General features: G+C 31.5%; 2 protein-coding genes across 2 annotated transcripts; both read left to right on the top strand.

Annotated features, from left to right (window-relative positions):
- The first annotated feature begins 2260 nt into the window (after positions 1-2260).
- On the top strand, positions 2261-4837 carry LOC149897886 (trypsin 5G1-like). Its single transcript, XM_090115929.1, has 5 exons — positions 2261-2315; positions 2580-2955; positions 3386-3641; positions 4008-4157; positions 4682-4837. Exons 1-5 carry the CDS (start codon positions 2261-2263, stop codon positions 4835-4837), a joined length of 993 nt encoding a protein of 330 aa, XP_089972055.1.
- A 2972-nt stretch (positions 4838-7809) lies between these two features.
- LOC149897885 (vitellin-degrading protease-like) lies at positions 7810-9819 on the top strand. Its single transcript, XM_090115677.1, has 3 exons — positions 7810-7965; positions 8449-8592; positions 9670-9819. Exons 1-3 carry the CDS (start codon positions 7810-7812, stop codon positions 9817-9819), a joined length of 450 nt encoding a protein of 149 aa, XP_089971803.1.
- The last annotated feature ends 4076 nt before the right edge of the window (positions 9820-13895 follow it).

Here is a 13895-nt window from a genome sequence, read left to right as displayed (position 1 = left end):
ATATGTATTACGTTTTCTTTGGTAAGTAAAGAACAAGATGTTACGTAGATATTACTTACATTACTACATATTTACATCTAGGTATATATTATATAAGGCGTCGATATAAAATATCAATAAACTTTTATGTTTTTTATTAAAGTCAAAAAAATTTCATACCATATTTTTGAGCTTATGTGAAGGAGGGGGAGTAGGTAGGCACTGTGCAGATTGTAACGTAAGATATCTACTATTATAGAGGATGTGGGTTCGAATCCTACATACGATTTTCTAGGAATACCTACCTGGGTATATAATATTTTTACTGTCAAGAATAATATTATGTACTTACAATAGAAAGAATAATATATTTAGTAGCTAGCCGCCTGCCTTTGCTCACTTACATTACTTAAGCGCGTCACACACGGTGAAGATACTGACGCGAAATTTTGTGGGTCATTTGTAACAGGATGGCGGTTCTACAAGAGTCTTAGTACGCAACATACGCAATGACAAAAAGAAAAATGATGGTCCGAACGCTGATACCGGATGCGTTAAGATACTGTAATATAAAATATAACAGTATCTTAAGATAAAATATTATAGTATCTTCACCGTGTGTGACGCGCTTTAGACATAACTATCTACTCAAATAGAGGAAGAAATAAATAGGTAGGTAACTACTAAAATTATAAATGCGAGAATAAGTAACTCTGTTTCTGTTCCGCTTTCACGTCTAAACCACTGAACCGATTTTGATAATAATTCGTGTAGATATTGACTTGAATTTGGAAAAGGGAATGTGCAGCTTATATCAGAAGTGAAGAAATTTTAACTTTTACTTAAGTGTATGGTGAAGTTATCGTATAACATTGTGAAAAGGGTGCAAAGCTAGTTTGAAATAAATAAGCCCCTTCTGGTTGCCTTGCAGGAATTAGCAACATATTATGTACTATTATTATGTAGGCTCTGTAACCAAACTTTAATCTAGTGTTCTTTACATTATTATAATATTATAATATAGTATTGATTGCAATTTTACTACTGTCGATAATATAAATTATAAATTTTTTTAATCTTTTTGATGCGCCCTCGCTTTTTACCAATGTCTTACATGTCCTTTATTTTTATGGTTGCCTGGAAGAGATTGCTTTTAAGCAATAAGGCCGCCTATTGTACACTTTCCAATTTTATGTATTCTCTTATTTTAAATTCCTTTTATATGTACAATAAAGTGTCATAAATAAATAAATGAATTAGGGCTTGTTATGAGATACCTACTAAGTAGGTACTTACTTATAAAGTAAAAGGAGTGAAATCGCATGGTTTAAATGAAAATCGATTGAGTAATTTTATTTTTATAACTTATGCGTCATTCAAACTTACTTGGCTATTTGTAGGTACTTATTTTCTTTTTAGTAAGATCCTCTACTATTAAATTCCTGCACGAAAGATTACTTCTCGACTATGCATGTTATACCTACCTTTTTGGTTATTACTAGATTTAAAAATATTCTATCATTACAAAAAATTAATCTCGAATTATAATTATTATTAGCTTAATATTATATTGTAATAATTTATATTTTAATTCCAATTCAAAACTTTCTATAGCTATTATTATTGCTATTCCCCAATAGATGGCGCCACATGTAATAAGATTTATAATTATTCTTATTCCAAAAGATGCCAAATAAAATAATTAATGCTAGGTTTAAAAATATTATTAACAGATAATAAAACTTATTCTTTAAAGAAAAACAAACATTTTAAATAAATTAAGTAAAAAATGTGCATCATTTATAATGTTCTGAGCAAGACATAGATGGCGCTGTTACCGTCATTCGTGTTAGTTCTTCAAAATATCAATAGATGGCTCTGTAATAAATTACAAACGTATGTATTTTGTTGTTTACAGTATTATGGCGTAGAATTTATTATTTAGCAAGCAGAATTTACAAGATGATTGATTCAATGAACTTGTAATATTTTTTAAATAATAATTTAATTAAGTATCCATTATCACATCGTAACATTTACAATTATGCATAACAATGTATCCAATAGAATTTTAAGACCCATAATTTCATCAGAAATGAAATTAAAAAACACACGTCATATCCACGGAAACTTTTAATTTCTTAAATCCCATAAAACGTGTAAGATTTTCTAAACAAATTACTAATTTCACGCCAAATTAAAACCGATAACAATAAAATAGGTTAAGAATTAAAAAGTCTTTTGCGATGTTATAGTGCAAGTGGAACACGTGGAGGGAAAAATGATTAAATATTCTGTGTTTGTGTTATTATTTATATGGCCAGCTGATTTAGAAGGTAATGTCTTTTTTATTACAATGATCAATCATACTACCTATCTTCGGCAATAAGCATAAAGACGTATGCTTCTGCTTCTCTTGCTTCATTCTTTAGCTTTCGTGGGTAATAAAAGTGCAAAATTTTACTACCCACGAAACTTTCCTTATTTTTTTCATGTAATGTCTATTTACCTAATTTCAAAAGAAATTTAATTTAAAACATTAGGATAATAATAGCTGAAAGAGACGACTGTATATATTTAAAATATCAATTTATTTCCAGAATACGATTTACTCGTGATACCTATACCAAAGGTGAAAAGCCCAAAGAGAACAGAGTACCTCCGAATACCACTATTACCTAAAAAAAGAATAGCCAGAAAGGATAACTTATATAAATTAGATATAGAACATTACGATGAACCTACAGAACATCCTGATATAGATAGTTTTGATTATAACAAAGACAGAGAAATGCTAGATAAATATGAAGTTTCTCAACGTTTGGACAATGATGTAGTTAACTTATTTGGTGAAGATAAAATTGTGGGTGGTTATGAAGTTGATATAAGCTTGTATCCGTATCATGTGGCCTATGGGACTAATTGTGGTGGAGCTATTATAGATAGGCGATGGGTGATCACGGCTGGTCATTGTGGGTAAGTATAGCCTTCAAACTTGGTAGAAATTGGTTTTTATTGGAGTGTTATGGAAAGAAGGCTAGATGAATTTTGAAAAGTATGTCTTCACTGTGATCGTCACTATACTATTTGTATGCGATCACATACTAAACATTTAACAGGGTGAGTAAGTATTGACGCAATCAGTGCTAGAGTTTTATTTATTCCTTGTTGTTTTTTAATGTTCAGTATAAACTTCATAGCAATGATAAGGAAATTCAGTACGACGCACGGTGGATTTTTGCAATTAACAATTATAGTAGTATTTCTATGCTCTCTCTGTTCGTGTATGTCAATTAATGATACCTCATCCATAACTCTTTTGCTTGTTCAGTTCATTCAATTTTCTAAACATTTCAATATAGAAATTAATTTAAACATAATCAAATACAATAAATGTTTCAAACAGGAAAAAAGAATACGTAAGAGTTGGATCAAAATACCTCAACAAAGGAAGGAAGGTTGGGATCAAAAATAACTACATCCATCCAATGTGGACTGCTAAGACAAAAGAACATCCTTTTGACTTTGACTTTCAATTGCTTGAATTGGAAGAATCTTTGAAGTTCGATGACCACATCCAACCAATCAAACTTGCTCATATAGAAGATATGGTGATTGGTAAAGTTATTACTGTTACTGGTTGGGGTAATACGGAAGAAAATGTGAGTAGAGTTAAATCAGAACAAGAATCTTATGTAATTTATACTTGTATGATCCTCTTGATGGAACTGAATTTTATAGTAAAGAAAAAGAAGAATTCTTCTAAAGGAAACACACAATTCACTAGTTCCACTTTTATTTCGATTTTATTACAACTATTATTTTACAATTCTATTTCTATTTTATACAAACTACGAAATTATCCTCAGGTATGTTTAAAGTTTAAACATAATATTATGTTCAACATGATAAATTCTGTACAACGTGGGTTTTTTTATCAGATAGATATAGCAATAGCTTATTCATTCTCCTATTCATACACTAGCTTTTTAATTTGACAAAATCCAACCGTGTCATTATTATTTTAGGGTCCTTATTCCAACGTGCTACGAGCAGTTCGTGTACCAATAATTTCCAAGGATAATTGCCAACACGTACCATTCCCGTACTTCCGAGGGTCTCTAACTGCTAGAATGTTCTGTGCTGGATTCTCTGAAGGGAAGAAGGATGCTTGTCAGGTATATTGATTTCAGGATCTATGAAAAAGTTCCTGTAGATTATATCTTAATATATTATATAAATCTCGTGTCACAATGTTTGTCCTCAATGGACTCCTAAACCACTTAACTGATTATAATAAAATTCGCACACCATGTGCAGTTCGATCCAACTTGAGAGATAGGATATTTTTTATGAAAAAAAAAACGTAAACATGTAGGTACCACGGGCGAAGCCGGGGCGAACCGCTAGTTTTATTATATTTATTAAAAAAACTCAACTGAATAAGGATATTATTTTGTTAATAAGCTACTCGTGAAATAAGAAGGTATTCCTATAGTTTAAATCTGAATGTTATTGGGATGGGTGTTCTTGGGATTTTTGTTTCTTACGATTTAATAACTGGGCCGATTTCAAAAATTATTTTACCATCAGATATATTTATAAATAACTTTTAGCCGAGCGGCAAACACTATTTTAAATTATACCTAGTCCATTTTTCACAACCAAGTAAATACTAAATAATATTCCTATTACATTGCAGGGAGATTCAGGTGGACCAGCAGTGCACCAAGACAAGTTACTAGGCATGGTGTCCTTCGGCTACGGCTGCGCGACACCGGGCTCTTTTGGCGTCTACAGCAAAGTCGCCAAAGTACGGCCCTGGATACAGGAGATAACTCACTTGCATTTTGATTAAATAATGTTTTGTAATGTGTTTTATTTTTCCTTGCTTTCAATGAACTTCCCTGTTTAATTTTTTATCTTATAGACCGTAAAAATTAGAGGAAATCATTTCTTGGAGGAAAGAGATTTAGCGTTTTGTTTAAGTATGGACAGGAAAAATCCCAAAAACTAAACTAATTTTGATATTTCCTCGAACTTATAGGAAGCTTTTTCAGTGATAAAAATTACAATTGTCCTTAAATTTACTTGATGTTTAATTTATCATGCCACCAATTTTTATATTATTTTAGATACCAGTTACATTGCTTCGAAATTGTAGAGTTACTTTGAAATAATGAGGAATATAATTAATTCTTAGAAAATAAACAAAATGTGGTTTATGACTGCAAATTTTGCATCTAAAGCTCATTTAACTATTTCAAACGTTCGTTCTACCATCTCAAAGATAATACAGTAGCACCTCGTTAAGTCGAACCTCGATAAGTCAAAAACCTCCAAATCTCGAAAAAATGTCTTGTTCCCTTCCCTTCAAACCCGAAAACCTCCGTAACTTGAAATCTCGGCCCTCTGTTAGTCGAAATAATCACCGAGTCCCTCCAAGCCATTTTGGTACATATTTTCACTCTATAACTCGAAAAATTAAATTTGACCTCTGTATCTCGAACATGGCAACATTTTATTTTACAATCTTTATAACTTGATCATTTGGACTTTAACAATTTGCCGACAGTGCAGTACACTATATTGTTTCTTAGAAAATATTTTAGGAGTATACGATAATAAATTTATGACTCACGTAAACACGTGTTTGCATTAAGTAGGTATCTGATGACGAAATTATCGATTCAGTAGCTCAGAAAACCGATACTAATGATTAAGATGACATAGAAGACGTGAATAGTACATGCGCTCCATGCGTTTCCATCAAAGAGGCAAGAACCGCATTGAATACCTTACGAAATTTTATAGAGCAAACCAGTATCTCTGAAGAAGAAGAATTTTCTGTTCTTTATAGATTAGATAATGCTAGAGAACAACCAAATTATCTAAAGCAAAAAAAATACTGACTTTTTTAATGCCATATTTTTTATTTTAAAATGATTTGAAATAATGTTGATTTATAATAAATAAAAACATGTTCGTCACCTCTGCAAGTTGAATTTTAATGTACTTTACCTCTCTAACTCAAAATTTATAAGAATAAACCTCAAACTCTGTATGTCGAATCAAAATCCGCCTAAGTCGAAATCCTCCATAAGTTGAAAACTCTATAACTCGAATTTTTTGGCGTCTCCCTTGATATTCGACTTATAGAGGTGCTACTGTAAATCCATAAAAATACAACTTATTTTTACGTGCGTTTTATCGATAATGCATTTTGAATTTATTTTCCTTTTATTTCGCCCTGTGATTGTGTTCTGGTGAGTGGCAGTTTTTAACAATTTTAGTTTTTAGTTTAAGAAAATATAAATTACTAGCTGTTCCGCGCGGTTTCACCCGCATTGCTCCGCTCCTGTTAAGCGTGATATATAGCTTATAGCCTTCCTCGATAAATGGGCTATCTAACACCGAAATAATTTTTCAAATCGGACCAGAAGCTTCAGCTTTTATATAGAACTAGAGGTCCGCCCCGGCTTCGCCCGTGGTACATATTTCGCAATAAAAGGTAGCCTATGTCCTTTCTCGGGTATCAAAATATCTCCATACCAAATTTCATGCAAATTGGTTCAGTAGTTTAGGCGTGATTGAGTAACAGACAGACAGACAGAGTTACTTTCGCATTTATAATATTAGTATGGATAATATAATATGGACAGTATTTTAGGAGGACATAACATAACTATAGACCAGGCACCATACCAAGCTAATTATGGCGATATCTGTGGTGCTGTCATCATTCACAAGCAGTGGCTGCTTACCAGTGCACATTGCGGGTGATTAAATGACTCAAACTTTTGTTTATTAAATCAGAGCCTATAAGGCTTATACTATCATACTCGAAGTGTAGGTACTCCCACTATTCTATCATCATACTTCTTAATCTTAATACTATTATAAAGGCGAAAGTTTGTATGGATGTATGGATGTTTGTTACTCTTTCACGTAAAAACTAATGAACCGATTACAATGAAATTTAGCACACATATAGAGGGTAACTTGGATTACACATAGGATAGGTTTTATCCCGAAAATCCCACGGGAACGGGAACTATGCGGGTTTTCCTTTGAAAACGCGGGCGAAGCCGCGGGCGGAAATCTAGTATATTATAAACTTGAAAGGTAGATCGATTCACTAAAATTTGATACACAGATCGATATAGTCTGAATTAGCATATTACTTTTCATCACGCAGGGGAATTCGCAGGCTCCACATAGTCTTTTGTACTATAGTAGATAATCTTATCTACAATCCCGACAAGCATGGGTCATTGAACTCTCTAAGCTGAATAGATTTTGATGTTGTTTTGTGTGTGTGTGAACGGTTTCATAGTTGCACCTGTAGGTGGCGCTTCAATGTAGGATACCTAGGTTTTATCCTAGTTCATACAGAATGATACCGGAGGGCGCAACTAGTCTTGTTAGAAAAGTTTTAGTTATTATAATATGGCACAGAGATGAAAACGTCTGATTGTTTATCTCTTTATAAAAATGATGTAACAGAGCCCAATGTAGAGACAAATATTTTGATTATTACATTTTAATATAATAATGAATCTTATCTAATAATTTAATTTTCATATTTTCTTTAAGAAAAAGCAATATAAAGCATACCTACTTACATTCCAACTATACGTATAAAAAATTTTGGGCAAAACACTTTTTATAATTTTGCTACAGTTTTTGTATTCTCTATTATCCTCCAAAAGAACTAAATTCAAACTAATAAATCTATTATTTAGATCAGAATATGACTTCATACGTGTTGGCAGTAAATATCGTAAGAAAGGACCAAAAATCTATATAGAATTTCATCACATTCACCCAATGTACGGTTATGAACACAAGTTTGACTACGACATTCAGCTATTGGAACTAAAACGCGGCTTAAGATTTGGGAGGACTGTATCTGCTATAAAAATCAGTGATGGTGCTTGTGGTGACAATGTTAATGTATGTGGATGGGGATATCCTGAGGAAAAGGTACTTTTATTTTAGTATTAAAACTGTTTAAATGGTATCTATAGGTACTTTAGTATTTCGTGACCCTAGAAGGAGTCTTATGCTTAATTTGTTTCACAGAAAACCAATGCTGTTAATTTTTCGTATGTAATTTAAAATAGGTTTAAAATTAGTTTACGTATCCATGGACTCAAAACTCATAAAATACTAATTATCAATGCATAGTATAAAACTACATATATAAATATACTTAAATCTTTAAAACTACGCAACCAATTTTGATCCGTTTATTTTAATAGATAGAGTGATTCAAGAGGAAGGTTTTAGTATATTATAATTTAGTAGGTTTTAGACAAAGCCGCGGGCGGAAAGCTAGTAAAATATAAATTATTAAATATACAGTAATATATCATACATAAATACCTATAAGAAAGTATCAGAAAAGAATTTCCTTCGAATAAAATAATGATCTACCTGAAACAAATGCTTATTATAACATTGCAGGGTACATACCAAGAGGTCCTGCAGCGAGTAAACATTGAAATTGTGCCCTTATCTCAATGCCAGACGGTTCAAAATCGTTGGTACAATCATTCTCTGACAAATAGGATGTTTTGCGCTGGTGACAGCCATGGTGATGCTTGCCAGGTAATAGAATAGCATAATCTTCTATATCTTATATATAAAAATGAATCGCAAAATGTGTTGGTATACCTCGAGAACGGCTGAACCGATTTCGATAATTCTTTTTTTATTATATTCCTTGAAGTACGAGGATGGTTCTTATGTAGAGAAAACGTAAACATGTACCACGGGCAAAGCCGGGGCGGACCGCTAGTCTATTTATAAAAATGAACATTTGTCTGTATGTCCTATTGTAGAATTGTCGTCAATGCATTATTTGTTTTTTTTCTTTTTTAAGTTAATCTTGGAATTGGTAGATGACACAACACATACACACAATACCCACGTGAATACATTTTCTTACACGAATGTCGAATATTTTAAATACAGGTTAAGAGAGTCTTTTAATTTCTGCTCTATCGTGGTTTTTACTTTTTACACGCTTTATATTAGCTTCACCTGTATGTTTGTATGTTTGTAACCGACTTCTTTGGGCGCGATTTTGACCCACTTTCGTTCAAACTTTGTAGATTTATTGAGGACCAATGACTATACAATAATTTGATAAAATTATTCCATTTTTTAGTTCGGTTTCTATAAAAAGCGTGTTTTTTAGTTTTTTTAAACTATTATTATTATTATTAATAATATCAATACTCCAAAAACAGATTTTACTATACAATAAAGCTCCTATAGTTATTACTTATTAGCTGTTTTATTAACATAATGATAAATCGCGTTTAAAGTCTGTTAAGACGTCTTTTACTTCTAAATTAGTGTAAAATCAAACGAAAGGAGATTTTTTAAATCTTTTAAAGTGAAACTTTTATTACATCGTCTCAAACTGTTTGGTCTGTGTAGCGCATGTCGCGTGTATCGCGGACCGTCACGCGACATGCGCTACACAAAGCAGTGTTCGGAACCGTTCGAACAGTTTCACTTTTACCTGGTTTCATAAAACCACACAACATTTTTTTTTATTAAATTTTTAAAATTGCATTAACTAGCAGGTACCATGTTTCTGCTAATCGCGTGTTCAAAACAAAGCAGCTTTATATTATCAGTAAATATTATTTTATATATTATTCTTTTCATTTACAGGGTGACAGCGGTGGCAGTGCAGTGTCCTATAGTCAATTGGTTGGTATCTCTTCCTTCGGGTACGGCTGCGGACGACACACACCAGGGGTCTATGCTAATGTATCAAGCCCCAATATTAGAATATGGATTAGAAGGTTCACGGGAATCTGAGTTGTTTAAAAGTAAAATTTAAATTGAATTCGTCTTACTAGTTTTAATAACAAGTTGTATGTTAAGGCGCGAAATAATTGTTACATTGTATATTGTAAAATTAAGTTATTTTTAACTGGCTTTCAAAAAAGACGAGAATGTTTCACTGTACCTATTTATCCGCGTATATTTTTTTATATATTACTAGCGGTCCGCCCCGGCTTCGCCCGTGGTACATATGAAAAATAGATGTTGGCCGATTCTCAGACTTACCCGATATGCACAGAAAATTTCATGAGAATCGGTCCACCCGTTTCGGAGGAGTATGCAGACTAACATTGTGACACGAGAATTTTATATATAAGAAGATTTTGTAGTAGGTATTTTAATATTATTATTATAAGGATTGTAATATAAAATATTATTTGAATAAACTTAATAATTATTCTATTTAAGTAAGAACTACTTGTTTAAAAGTTAGCATTATTTTAAGTATTTAATTGGCGCTATTAGAGGGTTAATAATTTTGACGTGTTTAGATGTAGAGCCGTTGTAGAGTCCAGCAGGCTAGGGAGATAGATAGAGCCAGGATGTTATATGTTTTCTAAAACTCGTTACAGAAATATTAAGTTCTGTTTTAAGTTATTTTAGGTACCTACCTAAGTAAGTAATGACTGCTTAGCTAGCTAAATTTAGCTATTCATTGAAAGTTCTCAGTTTTTTCATTATTAAAGTTTTATATTGATTCATTATATTGTGTTTTATTTTTGTTTTAATACTTATTGCTTAATGCATGCAACTATGACTTTTAATTATATTAGGGATGTCTAAAAATTATTTAATATTACGACTTACGAGCTTACTAAAATCTCATATTATTTACAATTTATGTATATTACCGAATCACAAAAAATGGCTATACCCATTATTATAAAATTGAGTATATCGATAAGCTGGATAAATTTATAGAGAACGTAAACGTTTTATCGTTTGATATTAAAAAAAAATGTGTACGGTGTACCTATGAGTATAAATGATTAAATTCTACTCTATCTTATGTAATGTTTACTTCATTCTTAACAAAAAACATTTTAAGCAATATACTATAAGTTCTTATAGCGCCTAGGTTAAGCTCGAAGATGAAACCTAACTGCTAAAACTACGATACAGATTGATCAGGCGTTAAGGAATATGTAGAGTCGACACTTACTAACACTGTAAGAGATTTTCAATGCATGAAATACAAAACAAAACCCTTTTTGAAATTAATATTAAAATATCAAGTAGTAAGGTGAATTGATAACGGAATGACAAATGATAATTAAAAAGAATTAAGAAAGAAACATTTATTTGACTCTACAAGATTCAATAAACACAATACAATTAAAACCAATGATATAAACATAGAAAACAAACAATTTATAACAAAGAATACTATACAATTAAAATCACGATAGGTAACAAAATTATTAATACAGTAAAAAAACTGAAAATTAATTCTTTTATTTGATCTAGTACTAGTCAATAAGAAAAAAAACACTACCATAAATCCGCCTTGTGATTGATTTTTTTAAGTACCTACATAATTTTTTACAAATATTTATCAATAGATGCATATTTATGCATCTATTGATAAATCTATTGATAAATTGGCTTTTTTTATATTTATACAAACCAATATACCTGATATTAGGTACCTACCCTTTTAGTTCTTATCGAAACAGGTTAGGTCTAATATAGGTCAGGTATAATTTTATTTATTAAGTTTTCCTCATTCCTTAAAATAATGGTTACATCAATGGCACTAAGCTTCAAATTAAAGAAAAATCATATGCGCAACAAACTCATGTTCAATTATATCGCTCATGGTAAAGGGAACTGTCCAGAAATGAGGTATATGCCCTTGGGCCATATGGCCTATGCAGACAGATTTGTTCCAATTGAATAAGTTTTTGATTATTTGCATCCACCTACATCTACTTTTGCAAAACTTTAAACGATATAAAAACAAAGCAAAGCTTTTTTCATTAGGTATGAATAATATAATAAAAAAGAGTGTGTGTGCCGAGCACACGTGTCAGAAGTGAAACTTCTTTGGCAAGATTTAAAGATACCAAAATCGCCTTACTCTATGACGTGACGGTTGCCTTGAAATTTTACTCTCAATGCGCCTAAGATGATTCACTTCAAAAATAAAATATCTAGGTTTAGGTAGCTTCATAATCAAATAATCAATGCATAAAAAGAATTCTGAAACTTTTCATATTTATTTGCAGCTTTTTTAGGATATTCTGAAAAAGGTTAGTATTTTTATTACCCCCAAATGATTAAGCTATCCTGACAGAACCTTGTCAGGTCAACTAGTAATATTATATTCATACAAATACACTAAAACATTCGTATCGCATCCAAAGATAATTAATTTGATATCCACAATTGGATCACTAGTTCAGGAGATTACCACATACCTACATACAAACTTATAATCCTATCACGGTAAGATTCAATTACAATTTGAACGTCGCATGTCACCTTTCACCTTATATTAAATTGCATCAAAGATCATCTAGCCAATTCGTTAAATTGAAACTAACATACACAGTATGTACTACGGTTTTTAGTTTTATATAACACTAGTGGCCCGCCCCGGCTTCGCCCGTGGTACATATTTCGCAATAAAAGGTAGCCTATGTCCTTTCTCGGGTATCAAAATATCTCTATACCAAATTTCATGCAAATTGGTTCAGTAGTTTAGGCGTGATTGAGTAACAGACAGACAGACAGAGTTACTTTCGCATTTATAATATTAGTATGGATGACTATTTTAGAATCATGTAGGTACTATCATATGATTTATGATCAATCAACGACCTATGTTACCGTTAAAACACTTTTTTCATAAGTATGCATTTTCAATATTTTTCAGCATTAGGTACTTTATTCTAGTTTTAACAAAGGACTTTAGTTAAAACTATGGAAAACGCGACCTAACGAAAACCCGGCTATAACTGTAACATAAATTTCGACACTTATCATAATATTGGAATGTTTCGTTCTTTGCTTAAAGGTTGCTTGGCAGAAATCACTTTGAGGCATAACGCTCACAATAATTATACCTAAAATATATTAAATAAATTTTTATTTCATAACACTAACAATACACAGACATGAAAAACAAACAAATAAATATTCAGTAACGTCGAAGTTTCACAATCAAGTTGATTGAACATAAAAATACTAGTGAAAAATACTCCCACCCCTATGTAATGTAATTATCGATGTTCAATTTTGTATACGTATTTTATAGTGTGGGGGCACCCCCTCCCCCTGGGGGGAATCATCATCATGACTGCGCAGTTGCTAGAGAGGGACAGACATACAAAAATCTATCTAGATATAGAACTGCGTAGTTAATATGGGCAATTTTTACCTTAACGTGATGTATGCGCGGCGTTAAGCTCTTATATTATATAATTATTTATTCCTTTTAAATAAGTATATAAGGGATATTGAAGCTTATATGTACTATAGGTACTACTATATATTATTGTACTGTACTAAAACTAGATACTAGATAAAACTAGATTATTCAACATGGTAATTACACTTTTCTTTCTTTGGATTCTATATGTAGACCAATGAATAAAAGTATTTCAATTAAAATTATCTCTACCAAGAATTTATTGTTTAAAACGTTTAACTCAAAAACTGCTGGACCGATTTTAAACATTATTTACCACTAGAAGCATCGAAGAAAGCTTCATCTTTACCAGATTTAAGCATAGGATAGGTTGTCTATATATTTATTTATTTCTTATCACAGCTCAACTTGGGTGAAAACAAGCGGCTAGGAGCTTAATAAACACACATCAAGCTATCATATCACATACAATCATATTATTTTACCAATTACCTAAATTGCATAAAATAAGATTTCAAAACATATAAACTTAGTTTTTGCACTTAACTCGTCAAATGATGCTCCAGCCTCCACATACCACGTCATTGACCATATGAAATATAACAAATATAGGTTTTTTAACACTTTTATTTTTTAAGGAAAATAAAACAACAAGTTTTCTTAGATTAAATCAATT

This window comes from Colias eurytheme, chromosome 24, assembly GCF_061535395.1.
Source record: "Colias eurytheme isolate Ceu_HAF_F1 chromosome 24, ilColEury1 Martin Lab GWU primary, whole genome shotgun sequence".
Taxonomy (NCBI): Eukaryota; Metazoa; Arthropoda; class Insecta; order Lepidoptera; family Pieridae; genus Colias; species Colias eurytheme.
Note: the sequence above shows the minus strand (reverse complement) of the source record. Positions and strands in the feature narration are given on the sequence as shown.